This window comes from Pyxicephalus adspersus, chromosome 10 (genome assembly GCF_032062135.1).
Source record: "Pyxicephalus adspersus chromosome 10, UCB_Pads_2.0, whole genome shotgun sequence".
In the NCBI taxonomy this organism is placed as follows: Eukaryota; Metazoa; Chordata; class Amphibia; order Anura; family Pyxicephalidae; genus Pyxicephalus; species Pyxicephalus adspersus.
This window is the reverse complement of record NC_092867.1, coordinates 56,190,987-56,207,997: the sequence shown is the minus strand read 5'-3', so window position 1 is coordinate 56,207,997 and position 17,011 is coordinate 56,190,987. Positions and strand designations below refer to the sequence as shown.

General features: G+C 47.1%; 1 protein-coding gene across 4 annotated transcripts in view; it reads left to right on the top strand.

Annotated features, from left to right (window-relative positions):
• Positions 1 to 10,736: 10,736 nt before the first annotated feature.
• Positions 10,737 to 17,011, top strand: part of LOC140338956 (uncharacterized) — a 46,358-nt gene continuing 40,083 nt past the window's right edge. The window contains exons 1-7 of one of the 4 annotated variants that reach the window (XM_072423304.1): positions 10,737 to 11,434; positions 12,063 to 12,190; positions 12,304 to 12,401; positions 12,493 to 12,598; positions 12,881 to 12,964; positions 13,109 to 13,206; positions 13,354 to 13,462. In XM_072423304.1, the coding sequence (XP_072279405.1) occupies positions 12,157 to 12,190; positions 12,304 to 12,401; positions 12,493 to 12,598; positions 12,881 to 12,964; positions 13,109 to 13,206; positions 13,354 to 13,462 (529 nt within the window). In that variant the 5' untranslated portion in view covers positions 10,737 to 11,434; positions 12,063 to 12,156. Of the gene's footprint in view, positions 11,435 to 11,556; positions 11,576 to 11,614; positions 12,191 to 12,303; positions 12,402 to 12,492; positions 12,599 to 12,880; positions 12,965 to 13,108; positions 13,207 to 13,353; positions 13,463 to 17,011 lie in introns of those variants that run through there. The other 3 variants (XM_072423305.1, XM_072423303.1, XM_072423309.1) reach the window with 3 other exon arrangements.

The window sequence follows — 17,011 nt, the reverse complement described above, 5'->3', positions numbered from 1 at the left end:
GAACATTTAACATATATAGCTAACACTTTTAACATTAACCCTTAACTAACCAACCTATCACCCAAAACCACTAGGTTGCCGGTCTGGAAGGCAAAGTCCACCACCACCACTTTTCCTTGATCACAAACCACCATGCCATTCTGGCCCCCTAGCAGCACAGCACCACCTCAGGGGCCTCCAACATTCCACTTAACCGAAGGGGAGGGTGGTTCACCACCACCTTGGGTGCTCCCCCCAACCGTAATAAAACCAGAACTCTTACCTTCCACCAACCTCAACCGCCACAGCGCACTGGTGGGAAATCTCACACCTGTGCGCCCCTCCACACCCAGATTGCTCCTTGTACACCATCCTGTAAACCAAGGCACCACAAATCCGTCCCCACATCATTCAAATGTACCCCATCCTTCCTCAGAAAACGCCAAGTGTCTTCCTCCAGCTCCCTATGCCGGGCTACCAAACCGCCATACCTAGCCACAAACCTACCCACCTCCTTATTTACCTTAATCCTGGCTTTGTTGATCCTGTCAATAGACCTTGCCCCTCGCCACATTGACCGAGCCACTATATCCGACCACACAAAAACAGTTCCCGGGAATTCCATCTGCAGCCTCAAAAAATCCAAACCCACATCCCTGACCAAGCCCTTCATAGCCCTCTTCCCTAAATCGTTACCCCCAGCATGCATACCTACCACATCCGGAGCTCTATCCAGCGCCGCACATCTCCGCACCTATGGCACCATCCTGCTTCAAAGCATGCCACGCACACCGATCCAGCGAACCGACACTTCACTCCGAGGAAAACCCAATTGACGTCCATCAGGCCTGACATCCGCCCTTTTTGCACCCCACCAAACGAAGGAGTGCCCGACGTTCCAGACCAAGCAACGCTGAATACCTACAAAACAAACAAATTCACCCAACCCCTCCCATATCCGCAAAACACATATACAATACCCTTCCAGCACCTCCATACCCCCAACCCCTACAACAAATGAGGCCTGACATATAACCGGAACCTATTTGATTCCCACCGCCCTATTCGTTTGATGGCCTCATCATCCAACCCCCACCGAGCTGCCTCTGTAGCAGCCCCAATCCGGATGGACTGGGAAGAAAAGGCTTCCCCATCCCTGCCCAACGCACCCAAGCATTTCTTAAAAACCGCAGTGAATTGAAATCTGGACAAGAAGGACCCATCCGCATGCATCAAAAGGGGGCCTCCCCTATTCCCCTGTGCTGCCAGCAAATCCTCCACCGCCTGAACCGGGCAAACCCCAGAACCACAACCCAATCTAAAGACCCTCACCACCAGGCCCTTACCACTCTGATCCGTCTTAGACCGCCTAATCCACAGACTCAGCTCCTCCCCCGAGCACACCATGTCCTCCACTAAAATCCCCCCCGGCACAGATCTTGTTGGGCTAACCAATTCACTTATCCTCATGGCTCCAAAAAATGCTAAACAAAATGCCGCCCTGAACAACACCCACTCATACCCACAACTGCACACACCCCTTAATTGCCCCACCAAATCCTGCAACAACCCAAAGGACACTGGCCTCCTCTTATCCCGAGTCCTGCGACCTTTCCTATAACCTTTCACCGCCTGCCGCACTTTAAAGTCCTTTGTCACATCCCGCCAACCTTGACCCTCTAACCAAAACGCCATCCCCGCCAGCAGCCTGTTAATTGCTGATATCGACACGCCCCTGGTAAATTCCTTAACTAACCAATACAACAAAACCTGTACTGCCTCTCCTACTGTGCCCCCAAACTCCAGCAGCGCACACATACCTTCCCATTCTGCCCAAACCGCCGAGTACGCCACCTCCTGCAGGCGCATCTTACGCCTCCCGCAAGCCCTTTCCACTCCCTCTTTCAAATCCACCAGCTTGTCCCGCGGCAGCCGACTCTCCATGGCCACCGTGTCCAATTCAATTCCCTAAAACGTCAGCACCGTTCCCGGCCCCACTGTCTTGTCTGCCGCCAAAGGCACCCCAAACCATTCAGCCACATGCTGCAGGGTTGCTAACAAAACCCTGCACACCTAGCTCCCCGCTGGCCCAATCATCAAAAAATCTTCCAAGTAATGAATAGCTGAATCCACTTCAGCCACCGACCGCACCACCCATTCCAAAAACGTACTAAACTTCTCAAATAAGGCACAAGAAATTGAACAACCCATCGGGAAACAACGATCAACGAAGTACTCCCCCTCCCACTTGCATCCCAACAGCAGCCTCAAAATCAGCCTTGGCCAACAACGCTCCCTGTCCATATTTTCTAACCCACCCAATCGCCTCAGGCAAAATCCCATCATTCACCGATTCCCCCGGCGGAAAGGATAAATGATGAATCAAACGAAACTTACCCGGTTCCTTCTTGGGTACTAACCCCAGCGGATGGGGGGCTCGCGGAAAGGGCCCCCCATCCGACCTAAACTTACCTCCTTGGCCAACTTCTCTGCAACCACCTTCCCATGCTGTAAAGCTGATTTTAAATAGCGGGATTCCGCCGGCAGCCCCTGGAAAAAACTGCTGACCCCCCCTCCCCCAAACCGGGGACCAGACATCAACTTCATCCACAACCCTATGTCTTTGTGATCCCACTTCAGCGATTGCCGCACTGCCATCCTTTGACGAAATTGTTCGCCGCAACCAGGCCATCCCACCAAATATCCTGTGCGCTTCCCTGATTGTGTCCAAATAACAAAAAAGCGATGCACACAGCTCCGGTTGTTTCTCCCCCAACACGCTAGCTAAAATACTAAAGGCCTGCATCCAATTCCAAAATGTAAGCGGAATCATCCTATGCCTCCTCAGCTCAGATTCCTCCTTACGCCCTTCCCCACCCGCCGTCTTATCCAAATTAAACCTCTCCAAAGGCAACAAAGAAAAAATGTCCACATACTCACCTTTCAGAATCCGCTCCCGGACATCCTCCTTAAGGTGTGCTCCCAAGGGGCCCTCAAAGCGAACATAAACTTCCCCCTTCGCCGCATCCCCAATACCACCCAGCTCAGCCTGTGCCCCCCCAACGCCCCCCGCCTGCCTGTCTGCCTGCCTGTCCCCCTCCTATCCAACCTCCGCACAACCTCCTTGCTTAAACCCCCCCCCCCAAACATGCCCCTTATCTCCTGGCATGGACCCCCCATGCCCCCCAGCTGCTCCCCTTGAGCCCCCCTCGTCCTCTGCCAAGCCGCCTGCCTGCCCCCTTTTCCCTTTGCCAAACCTTCCCACCCCCCACCTTCCATCATCCCCAGATCCCCCTGCCCCACACACAATCCTCCTTTTCCCCCCCATGGACCCCCATGCTCTTATACACTCACATCCCTCCCAGCAGAACGCCGGGCCCGCACTGCCACCGGACCACCGCGGTCCTCCCGGAAGTTCCAGGCTGTGTCCCCGGAGGGACCAGCCACACTGCTCCTCCACCGGGGCCCCGCGCCACCAGAGGCCCCGGATTCAGGTAAGGCCTCATCATAGGCCACATTCGGCCTGGGGGAGAGGGGCTGCGCTCCCTGCCAGCCGCAGCCCCCCGCTTAGAACTCGCCTTCCTGGGGCCTCCCCACCGGAGGCCCCCAGCATCAGCAGAGGCCCCCGCCCTGGCCCCATCCTGCTGCAATTGGGGGCTGTGCCCCCTGCCAGCCACAGCCCCCTTTCTTTTACCGCCTTCTTACTACGCGCAGGCCGCGGGGTAGCTGCCACAGGTGAGGCCTCCCCTCTCAAGGTCTCACCTAGGTCTGAGTGGGGGCTACGCTCCCTGGCAGCCGCAGTCCCGACTCCAGAACTCCGCCGGCGACGGGGATTCCTCCTTGAGACCCGGTCCAGCCCTAGGCAAACGGCGCCCGGCTGACCTGCCAGGAGGGTCCCTTATGGGGCTCCCAGAGTGGCGCAAAGTTCTGGCAAACGGTTCTGGGCTCATGCGCACCGGAGCCCTAATTCTCCAAGGCCGCAGCCCCTCTAACCTATCCTGCTGCTGATCCTCAGGAACCCCCCCAACCGCCTCAGCTACTCTATCCCGCAGCCAGGCTTCACCTTGTGAAGCCGTCGCAGCCCTAAGTTGCCGCATTAAGGCGTCAATGGACTCCATAATGCCTACCTGCACAAGTTCCTGCTCTCCAAATTTCTTTCTCCCAAAAAATGTGCTGAGGTTACCCATTCCTTTTATCTTCTACACTCCTCCCCTTAAACTTTTGACTCCTGGTTCTTCTCCGACCCTCCCTTCTACTGAAATTTAATCTCACACCTGCTCCCCCCCCCCCTTTCTTCCGAGCAGCACGTGCACCCTGTCATGTAGCCCCTTGCATATTCCCTGCTGCGGGCCTCTCTTTATCCGTGTATACCTTGTATTATTACACAGCGCGGTGTGATTATCAGTGTATATTCTGTATTACTATATGGCTCAGTGTGATCATGAAAAACCTTTCCAGTCGATCATGAGCTTTTTACGAGAAATTTTGGAATCCAAAATTTGATGGACTTCATATTCATGAGAAGAGGAGGTTGCAGGAGTAGCCCGTGGAGAAGGATGAAAAAAGTGGTTGAGGACCAACGGCTTAAGTAGGGAGACATGGAAAGCATTGGGCAGCTTGAGATGCGGAGGAAGGCGTAATTTATAACAAACTAGGTTAACCTTGGCAGAAATGACATAAGCTCCGATGAAACTTGGAGCAAACTTTAGAGAAGGCACCTTGCAACGAGTATTCCTGATGGATAGCCAGACTTTGCCCCCGGATTGAAGAAGAGGCGCCTTATGGCGACGACGATCCGCAAACTGCTTGTAACGGGCAGCCGACTGCTCTAGGTGTTCTGATGTTGAGGCCCAAATACGGTTTAAGTCCCTTTGCAGGGCACAGAGTGCGGGAACTTCAGTGGAGCAGGGTATAGGAGATGGAATGCGAGGATGTTTGCCATGGGCAATAAAAAATGGAGACTCCTTAGTGCTGGTGCAAACATGATTGTTGTGAGCAAATTCTGCCCAAGGTAGCAGAGTCACCCAGTCATCATGATGAGCGGATACTAGGGCTCGAATATATTGCCCCAAGGATTGATTGATTCTCTCTGTCTGATTCTCTCTGATTGATTGATTCTCAGACCTAGTCTGCGGATGATAGGCTGAAGAGAATTCTCCAGAAATTTCAAGGGATCTGCAGTGCTGGTGCATACATGATTGTTGTGAGCAAATTCTGCCCAAGGTAGCAGAGTCACCCACTGATCATGGTGAGCAGATACTAGGGCTGTAAGATATTGCTCCAGGCATTATTAGTGTGCAGATGATAGTCTGAAGAGAATTCTGCAGAGATATCAAGGGATCTGCAGAAGCAGGAAGTATACTGCATCCCAATCTGACACAATATTAGTAGGCATACCATGAAGTGGGAAACTTTCCCGAATGAAAATTGGCACCAATGCAGCAGCCAAAGGGAAAGCTGGAAGAGGTACAAAGTGGGCCATTTTAGAAAAACAGTCCACGACTACCCAGATAACTGTACAGCCATCTGAAGGAGGGAGATCCATAATAAAGTCCATAGATAGATGACACCAAGGTTCTGGGGGAATAGGTAGTGGACGAAGTGGTCCGAGAGAAGAATAAAGACCAACGAGCCTGCCAGGGGTTGAGGTGGTGAGCTAATTGCAAGCACTGGAGGTTCTTGTGATCAGTAAAAATATTGATCATGTGAGGGGAACCCTCCAAGAGATATCGCCATTTCTCCAGAGCTAGCTTGATGGCTAGGAGCTCCCTGTCCCCAGTGGAGTAATTCTTTTCTGCTGGGGAAAATTTCCTTGAGAAGAAGGCGCAGGGGCATTTGGCTCCAGTAGGGGTCTGGAAGCGAATAGCTCCCGCTACGACGGAGGAGGCATCAACCTCAATGGAGAAGGGCTTGGTGACATCTGGCCTAACCAGAGCTGGGCCAAAAAGAAAAGCTTCCTTTAAAGAGTGAAAGCCCTCAAAAGCCTGAGGGCCAGTTCTTAGGATCCGCATCCTTCCAGGTCAGAGCCATGATGGGAGCTACCAGAGTGTAGTAATTCCTGATAAACTGTTGGTAATAGTTTGTAAATCCCAGGAAGCCCAGAGTTGGAGGCCAGTTGGAAATAGTTCCAACTTTTTCTGGATCCATGGAGAAGCCTTCTTTAGAAACAATGTAACCCTGGAAGGGTACCAGGGGAAGTTCAAACAGGCACTTTTCTGCCTTTGCATGTAGACCTTTGTCTCTGAGCCATTGTAAGACCAAGTGAACATGTTGTCTGTGAGAAGGAAAATCAGGGGAAAAAAACAAGATGTCATCTAAATAGACTACAACACAGATGTATAAAAGGTTTTGAAACACTTAATTAACAAAATGGTGGAAAACTGCTGGGGCATTGCAGAGACCAGGGGGCATCACAAGGTATTCACAATTCCCATCCCTGGTGTTAAATGCGGTTTTCCATTCATCCCCCTCTTTGATCTGTATTAGATTGTATGCACCTCTGAGGTCTACTTTGGTAAAGATCTGTGCACTACGGAGATGTCAAAGAGCTCAGGAATGAGTGGCAGGGGATTACGGTTCTTTATGGTGATGGCATTCAGACGGTAATCAATGCATGCAACAATGCAACAATGAAAAACCCTGCCCCAGCAGAGGAAGAGGACTCACGTATAAACCCCCGTTGCAGATTTTCTCACTCATAACCTGGGTCTCAGGGAGACTGAGGGGGTATACTCGAACTCTTGGAGGTGTGTAGTTGAAGCAATGGAAGGCCAAGAATGACTGCAGAGGTAGCTTGAGGAAGCACAATAAAAGTTATGGTTTCTTGATTTAGCACACCAACAGACATTTCAATGGGTCTAGTCTGGAAGCGGATAAGTCTACATGAAAGGAGGGTCCCATCCACAGCAGAGATTCGCAGAGGCTGTGATAATGTCCCAATAGACCAACTACATTCCTTGAGGAGGGTGCCAGAAATGAAATTTCCAGCTGTTCCAGAATCATTGAAGGCGGGTCACTGATTGGAGGGGAGAGAAGAGTGACTTAGCATGTCCCCCTCAGAGCATTCTAGACGCTGAAGTTTCCCGGCCTCTGTGAGCAAGATGTGATAACATGTCCCTTTTGTCCGCAGTACAGGCAGAGACCAGAAGACAGGTGCAGGGTCCTCTCCTCTTGGGATAGCCTAGATCAGCCTAGCTGTATTAGTTTGTCAGAAACAGGAGGAACAGGGGAGGCTGGAGTTTGCAGTGGCCTCTGAAAGAATGGTGCCAGTGGCAAGACAAAGGCTTTGCGTGGGCGAGATTTCTCCTGGAAACGCTTTTAAGCAGATGTCTATCTTGATGGCCAAGGAGATCAGATCATCCAGGAATGAGGGAATCTCCCTACCGACCAACTCATCCTTCACGTAGTCAGAAAGACCTTGCCAGAAGGTAGCGTGGAGCACCTCATTGTTCCAAGCGAGTTCAGCTGCCAAGGTTCGGAATTATACCACAAAGTGACCCACAGTAAGCGAACCTTGGCGGACACGCAGGAGCGCGCTGGCTGCGGAGGAGGCGCGGGCAGGTTCATCAAACACCTTTCTGAAGAGGCCCAGGAAGGCTTCAATTGTGCCGGTAACTATATCCTTCCTCTCCCAGAGTGGGGATAAAGCCACGGCAAGTCTTGGGGTCCCCAGAGAATCGCTGTGGAGATGGTAAGTTTAATGCAGCGGCCACTGTCAGGACAGGTGACTGGGCCTGGTAGTTCAGCCGGTGCACTGGAAGAAACAAGCAGTTGATCCAGGCGAGCAGAAAGTGCATGAAGCAGGAGAAGCACCGAATTTGGGTAGCTCCCTGGGCGTCGAGCCCCTGGGAGAGTAGCTGGTTGAGGCCTGCTGAGGTCTGGGAAGGTGTAGTCATGATTTCTGCAAACTGTCACGTACGGAGAGATAGGACCACTAGGGGGCATATGGAGGTGGTGCGAGCCCTGAGAAGGGCGAAGGTTCAGAATCTAAGCCCTAACCATGTTTTCTCCAGAGCCTCTGATGGTGAGGATGTTGCACTGCTAGTTACGGCCAGGTTGCGGTCCTTGGGCACACCAAGGTGGGCAAGCACAGTACCAAATCACCAGGTTGAAGGACAGTCAAGGAAAGCCGGGGTCGAGACAGGCAGCAAGCAAGAGAGGTCAGGTCACACGCCAGGGTCAATAGCCAGGGATCCAGGAGACCGTCAGCAATGACACTGCGATGACACAGTGACACAGGGGACACTGCGGGCACAGGGAACACTGGAGACACAGGAAAGGGCAGGAAGCACAGGAGAAGCAGGGATATCCACAGGCAGACAGGAGCCGCACAGGGAATTTGGCTGGGAATAAACAGACTGGACAACGAGGGGAGCTCGGATTAAGCAGCAGGTGTACAGGAACTAGTTCACAGGGAGTTCAACTAGGGAGCTCGGCACTAGTAACTTGTTGCACGAACACAGAATGGAGTCTGTGAGCAAGCTAAGTAGCCAGGGCTGGTGAAGAGGCTATGTTCTGATTGGCCAGCAGCATGGATGGAGTTTAGAAAGCCTGGAAACAGAGGCACGCTCAGCATCAGTATTAATTTGTGGTGCCGTGTGATCATTGTTAGTGTATACTCTATTATTATATGGTGCTGTGTGATCATTATTAGTGTATACTTTGTATTATTAAACAGTGCAGTGTGATCATTGTCGGTGTATACGCGGTATTACTAATATACGAGGTGGTGTAATTTTTATCAGTGTATTCTCTGTATTTTTATACGACACTGTGTGATCAATATCCGTGTATACTCTGTATTATTTTATGACGCGGTGTGATCATTATCAGTGTATCCGTGTATCCTCTGTATTATTATATGGCGCAGTGTGATCATTATCGGCGTATAGTATGTATTATTATACAGCGCGGTGTAATCATTATCGGTTCATACTCCATAATATTATACGTCGCGGTGTGATTATCAGTTTATACTCTATTATATTTTACAGCACAGTGTGATCGTTATTAGTGTGTTCTTTAGTTTTATTAATATTGGGAGCAGTGTGATCATTATCAAGGTATACTAGGTATTATTATACAATGCAGTGCGGTCCTTATCTGAGATCGATGTCTCTCAATTGGTGTAAAGGAATGGTAGATCAGTTAGGGCTACAAAACACCAAAAAATACCATGGAACCCCAAAATTACCACCAGCAACCCCCACCCCATACGTTCATCCGAATCAATGGCAGTGAGATTTAAATCTGGTCCTGTCTAAATCAGGCTTACTTGTTACCCCTTCTCTACTGGGGAAACTACAGCCTTTGTATAACAAAAGGAAGCATGAATAATTCCTCTCGGCTACAAGAAAATGTCCGCCACTATCACTGCAGACACTTCCTTCTAACACAACAGTCTATTATTATTATTATTATTATTATTATTATTATTAATAAACAGGATTTATATAGCGCCAACATATTACGCAGCCGTGTACATTAAATAGGGATTGCAAATGACAGACTAATACAGACAGTGATACAGGAGGAGAGGACCCTGCCCCGAAGAGCTTACAGTCTAGTAGGTGGGGGAATTTCACACACAATAGGATGGGCGATATGTAGTGGTGGGAAGTAATGAGGGTTTAGCAGACAGAAGAAGATGGGTAGGCAAGTTTGAAAAAATGAGTTTTGAGCGCTCTTTTAAATGAGCAGAAAGTAGGAGCAAGCCGAATAGGGCGAGGAAGACCATTCCAGAGAGTTGGAGCAGCTCTAGAGAAGTCTTGTAACCGTGCGTGTGATGAGGTTATGAGTGAGGAAGTCATTAGTATATCATTGGAGGAGCTGAGGGAGCGGCAGGGGGAGTATTTTTTAACCATGTCAGAGATGTAAGTGGGACAATAACTGTGTAGGGATTTGAAGGCAAAGCACAGGAGCTTAAATTTGATACTACTCTGATTTGAGTCTACTCTGCGATATCTGAATGTATCCCATACAATAAATCCTATACTTGATATCTAATGCTGGTGTGCAGATTTTTTATACATTTTCTAAAATTGTGTGATACAATTTAAGGAAACCAATTTTTTTAGACATTTTTGTGAGATTTTGTATCCTCAGTGCAGGAGGAAACCATTTTGTTTTAGTACAGGAAGGGGAGGAGGTTAGCAAAGCCTAGCACACCGCCCGCATTAGTTTTGAGCTTCAGCGTGAGGATGTATTAATGTCTCCCTATTATTAGAGAAAGTGTAGGGGGTCCCAGCAGTGTCTGTGGGGGTGTGGTGACCATGTGATCAGGTTGAGTAGGTGGGTGGTGGCCATGTAATCATTACATATAGTCAGTGGTGTTTATGGTTCCGTGTGTTCATTATCGGTGTATACTCTAATATTATACGGCGCCGTGTGATCATTATCAGTGTATACTCTATTATTATACGGTGCCATGTGATCCTTATCGGTGTATACTCTGTATTATTATACGGCCCGGTGTGATCATTATCAGTGTATACTCTGTATTATTATACGGTGCAGTATAATAATTTCCAGTGTGTATTCGGTAATAATGTACGGCACCGTGTGATCATTATTGGTTTATACTCTGTATTAATTTACTGCGCGGTGTGATCATTATCGTTGTATATTCTGTAATAATTTACTTCGCGGTGTGATCCTTATCGGTGTATACTCTGTATTATTGTACTTGTGGAGGGCCAATTATGGATGTATACTCTGTATTATTATATGACACAGTGTGATCACTATCGGTGTACTCATTGTATTATTATTATATGGTGCGGTGTAATCAATTACAGTGTATCCTCGGTATTAATATATGGCACAATGTGATCATTATCGGTGTATACTCTGTATTAATATATGGCACAATGTGATCATTATCAGTGTATACTCTGTGTTATTATACGTCCCAGTGTGATCATTATGGGTGTATCCTCTGTATTATATGGCGCAGTGTGATCATTATCAGTGTGTATTATTATATGGTGTGGTTTGATCATTATCAGTGGTGTATACTCAGTAATATTGGTGTATACTCTGTATTATTATATGATGTGATGACTATCAGAATCACACTTGTTACCTCTTCCCTGCTGGGGAAACTACAGCCTTTGTATAACAAAAGGAAGCATGAATAATTCCTCTGGGCTACAAGAAAATGTCAGCCACTTGCACTGCAGACACTTCCTTCTAACACAACAGTCTACTCTGCTATCTGAATGTATCCCATACAATAAATCCCATACTTGTTATCTAATGCTGGTGTGCAGTTATTTTTTAAACATTTTCCAAAACTGTGTGATAAAATTTAAAGAAACCAATGCTTTTTAGACTGTTTTGTGATATTTTGTATCGTCAGTGCAGGAGGAAACCATTTTGTTTAGTAGAGGAAGGGGAGGAGGTTAGCAAAGCCTAGCACACCGCCTCCATTAGTTTTGTGCCGGAGCGTGAGGAGGTAATAATGTCTCCCTATTATTAGAGGAAGCAAAGTGTAGGGGGTCCCAGCAGTGTCTGTGGGGGTGGGGTGACCATGTGATCAGGTTTAGTAAGTGGGGGGTTGCCATGTAATCATTACATATAGTCAGTGCTGTATTTGGTAAGTGTATTGCAGGAGTAAATAATATTTATATGTAGTTTTAGATGGATGGTAAATTGGGAGACCAAGCAAGTGGCAGACAAGGACCGGGTAGCTTACACAGCAGCACAGAACTGGCCAAGTAGGTAATACGACAATGATCGTGATGGTGATTTAAATGGGTCTACATAAGTGGGTGTACTACTACAAGTCCTATTTACTAGGCAGACCGAGGCAAAAGCTGTCCTGGGCTGATATCGAGCAAGCCACTAAAGAGACGTAACCGCCTCATGGGTCCCAAATCTCAATTGCTAGCAATAGGGCAGTGGGGGAGGGGGATATCACTGGCCCTACTAGAGAATGAGCACATTAGTAGAGACAATGCAGGATCCTGAGCAACTATAGTCTTGGACATGTTCTTCCCTTTGAGGAACAAGGTCCCACCTGCTTTAGGATGTTAATGTTTGCATCAGTTTTATTTCATTTTGATCATTTTTCTCTATCATAGTTCTGCAAAGCAGCGGTTCCTTGTATACTGCTTAAAACAAGAATTAGGAAAGTCGAAGTAGTTAGAAGGACACAAGGATCTGTAGAAGGTTGTCATGATGGAGAACTGGGCATTCCTCACAACACTGGGTAAGAGGAGACTTGTAAAGGAGAAAAGAGTATAGAGGATCCATGTAGATACACAAATCCTCTGACATAAAGACATAGAAACAATGTATTCATTCGGTGTGTGTTTCCTACAGATGGATCAAGTAATGAAAACCAACATGGGAGACATCCTCATTCTCTGTATTCCCGGGATTCCACACAGGAACTTCAGGAGATCCCTCAGGAGGATCAGGTAGATGGAGCTTAGAATCTTACTAAAAGTAAACATATGTGTTAAGTTAGTCTTCGTGCAAATAATTTTTTTCTTTTATTTTATTTGTAAGATGGACAATCTGAATGATATTAAACTTGAAGTAAAGGAGGAAGCAGGAGATCCGTTTGTGGGGAATGATGATCGTGGTACACTGGATGAAATGCCCCTCAGCACAGGTGAGTAACAAACACTTAATCCAGAAAAGAGTCTCGGAATCTCCTTTGTCAGTCACTACAACAATCTCTTCTTCTTCACCCTCCTCTGTCAGTAGATGGTAATGGGGAAGCACTATGTGTCCTGTGGGGGAATCAGGAACCATCAGCCTCTATTAGACTCCGGCTGTCCTCCTCACATCATGTCATTGTCTGTCACCAGCCAACAGTCTCCCCCACACACACACTCTGGGGGTCTTTCGTACATCTCATTACAGGGGGCTTCTCTCTCATCTTTATTCATAGAATCGGGAAATTTCAAACCTGTGGAGGATGAGGATGGACTTGTAGGGATAAAACAGGAGGAATTTCCTATGGAGATCAGTAGGGGTGAGTAATAAATTTGGTGGAGAACATCACAGACTCTTGTTTGAAGGACACTTTTTATTGGTTGTTTAGTTCTGTAGACTACATGTACATAGATCTAGAAAATATATAAATTTACTGATGTGTTTCTATATGTGTGTTCTATAGATGGATCCAATAACAGGAATACCCATGAGAGATATCCCAATCCTCTGCATTTCCAAGCCTTCTCTGAGGAACCCCAGGAGATCCCTCAGGATTCTCAGGTAGATAGAAATGAATGTCTTATGTACTACAGTGGATGATCTGTGCAGTCTGTACCTATTTAACATAGGTGAACATACCTATGTAACATCTATATCTTTTTATATTTATATCAAACTACTTGTATATATGTATTATATATTGTTCAGGATGAAAATATGATTGATACTGAAGTGAAAGATGAAGCAGAAGATCGATATGTGATTGGTGATGACAAGCTGTGTAAGGAGGAGGAAATCCCACCAGAGATTAGCACGTGTGAGTAAAAAACACTAAGTCCAGAAAAGAGTCACAGATTCTCCTTGATCAGTTGCTACAACCATCTCTTCTTCTCCCCCCTCCTCTGTCAGTAGACAGTAATAGGGGGACAGTATGTGCCCAGTGTGCCCATCAGCCTCTATTAGACTCTGGCTCTCCTCCTCACATCATGTCACTGTGTGTCACTAGCCAAGAGATGTGACCAGTCTCCCCCCACACACACTCTCTGGGGTCTGTTCCCAGGGCAGCCAATTTTTTACTGAGAGAGCAGAGCTCATCTCGGAAAGTCACACTGGGCAAAAGACATTTCCATGTCCCAAATGCAGTAGATGTTTCAACGAGAGAGCAAAGCTGATGGTGCACGAAAGAAATCACAAAGAGCGGAAGCCGTTCTCCTGCTACCAGTGTGATCTGTGGTTTAGTGACAAGTCCTACCTTCTGAAAATTCACACAGGAGACATGCATTCTTGTGCCGAATGTGGTGACCTATTTACGGATGAATCCTACCTCCTTCGGCACCAGAGGGTCCACAAACGGAAGGTGGTTTCCTGTTCACAGAGCAAGAAGAGTTTTGCTAAAGAATCCACTCCCATTAAACATAAAAACGTTCACACAGACAAAAAGCCACATGTCTGCCACACGTGTGGCAAAGGCTATGCTCAAAAGCACAGCCTTACAGTCCACCAGTATCAGCACCAAAAGGGTTTATTCTGTTTGGTGTGTGGAAAGCATTCAGTATCCAATGATCTTGTCCTCCGACATCAGAGGAGTCATGAAGTAGAGCTAAATGTGACAAATGATGATCAGAGTAAGGAGGAGGAAATCCCTCTAGAGATCAGCACAGGTGAGGAATAAACACTAAATCCAAAAAAGAGTCCTAGATTGTCCCTGTTCAGTCACAACAACAATCTCTTCTTCTACCCCCTCTGTCAGTAGACTGTAATGGAGGAACAGTATGTGCCCAGTGGAGGGGGTAGTCAGGAGCCATCAGCCATCTATTAGACTCCGGCTCTCCTCCTCACATCATGTCATTGTGTGTGACCAGTCTCCCCCACACACTCTGTGGTCTGTCATACATCATCTTTATTCACAGATTCTAAGGACACCAGAGAAACTCGGGGGGACATCAAAGATGAGGAACCCAAAAAAGAACATGTAGGGATTAAAGAGGAGGAAATTCCCATGGAGATCGGTAGGGGTGAGTAATACATTTGATGGACAACATTACCACAAATTGTTCATGTTTGAAGGACACTTTTTCATTGGCTATTTGAATTTGTGATTGCCTCTGAGTACCTCTTCTAAGTATACTTGTTATTGATATGTTTCTATATGTGTGTTGTATAGACACCTCCAATAACGAAAATACCTCAGGGAGATGTCCCAGTCCTCTGCATTTCCACGCCTCCCCTGAGGAACATCAGGAGATCCCTCAGGATGCTCAGGTAGGAAGAATTGAAGGTCTTATGCATCACAGTTGGGAATTGGTGCAGTCTGTATGGACCAATCAATGTAAATACTTTCATTTGTTTCTTTTATTATCCTACCAATATGCTTGGCAAGTGTATTCCTTGTATACTTTCAAGTGACCCTTCCCCCAGACTTACATTCGTACTATTTTATTAGTTTGATATAATTTTATTTCTATTTTATAATTTGTATTTGTTTCAGAATGAAAATAGGATTGGTAAAGAAGTGAAGGATGAAGCACAAGATCTGCCTGTAAGAGGTGATGAGCCATGTAAAGAGGAGGAAGTTCCTTCAGAAATCAGCACAGGTGAGGAATAAACACTAAGTTTAGAAAAGAGCCCCAGATTCTCCTTGTTCAGTCACTACAACAATCTCTTCGCCCCCCTCCTCCTTTGTCAGTAGACAGTAATGGTGGGAGTGTGTGGGGCGGGGGGGGGGGTTCAGTATGTTCCCTGTGGGGAGTCAGCCATCAGCCGCTATTAGACTCCGACTCTCCTCCTCACATTTCATTGTGTGTCACCAAGCCAAGAGATGTGACCAGTTTCCTCCTACACACACTCTGGGATCCCTCATACATCTCAGTACAGGGTGCTTCACTCTCATCTTTATTCATGGATCCTGGAAACACCAGGGATACTCAGAGAGATGTCAAAGGTAAGGATAAGGAACAAGGACATATGATGATTTAGGAGGAGGAAGTTCCCCAAGTGATCAGTAAAAGTAGGTGATAAGCACTAAATCCAGAGAAGAGTCACAGATTCTTTGTTTGATCGTTATATTTATCTGTTCCCTTCCTCTTCATTTTTTATTTCCTCCAGGGAAAAGTACCATAAAGGTAGAGACATTTCCCTGTTCAAAGTGCAGCCAAAGTTTTACGAAGGAAGAGGAGCTCATCTCCCACCAGAAAATTCACACAGAGGAAAAGATGTATCCATGTCCTGAATGTGGGAGACGTTTCAATGAGAAAGCAAAGCTATTGGTGCACAAAATGAAGCACACTGAGAAGAAGCCATTCACCTGCTCCCAGTGTGGGCTGTCTTTTAGCGATCAGTCCTACCTTCTCAGCCATCAGAAAGTTCACACAGGTGATTTGTACACTTGTGCCGAATGCGGTGATATATTTACTGAGGAGTCCTACCTTCTTCGGCATCAGAGGGCACACACCGGGAAGAAGGTCTTCTCCTGTTTGGAATGCGGAAAGAGTTTTTCCATGGAGTTAACTCTCATAAAACATAAACAGGTTCATGAGGGGGAGAAGCCATATCCTTGTGACATCTGTGGGAAATCCTTTGGAGAGAAACGCAGCCGTACGGTCCACCTATATCCACATCAGAAGCTTTTCTCCTGTTCAATTTGTGGAAAAAGCTTCATATCCAAATATTCTGCCCTCCGACATCAGAGGATTCACACCGGGGAGCGACCGTTCACATGCTCAGAGTGTGGCAAGAGCTTTGTGGACAAATCGCTACTCAGGGCGCACTGGAAGTCACACCCGGAGTTGGAGATGAAGCCGTATGCCTGCTCCGATTGTGGTCAGTGTTTCGGACGCAAGGCTGAACTCTTTAGCCACCAAAGATTCCACTCAGCTGAAACGCCCCACACCTGCTCTTCCTGTGGGAGATGTTTCATAAACAAGAGTTTGTTACTGAGGCACCAGAGCAGACTTGACAATGAGATGGTATTTGTGTGTTCTGAATGTGGAAAGTCTTTCCCTGGGAGGAGCTGCCTCTTGTACCACAGGAGCCAGCACACAGACGGGAAGCCAGCCAAGTGAGGGCAAAGAAAAGGCGGGGTAGGGTCACCATATTTGTGTAATTAAAAGGAACACTATGATTGGTAAATTTTAAATAAACTTGTTTTTTGAACGTAAAAATGTGACCTAGGCAAATCATTTGGTGGTGATCTTTAGCAGTCTTTGGTAACATGTGCCTTGTAGACTTGTGGCAAGCCCTGATTTTCTGATCATCTGTGACATATCTGTGGTACGTCCTAAAGCTGCGTACACACTTGCAATTTTTGTCGTTGGAAAGGATCTTTCACGATCCTTTCCAACGACAAGGGGCTGCAAGATGCATGAAT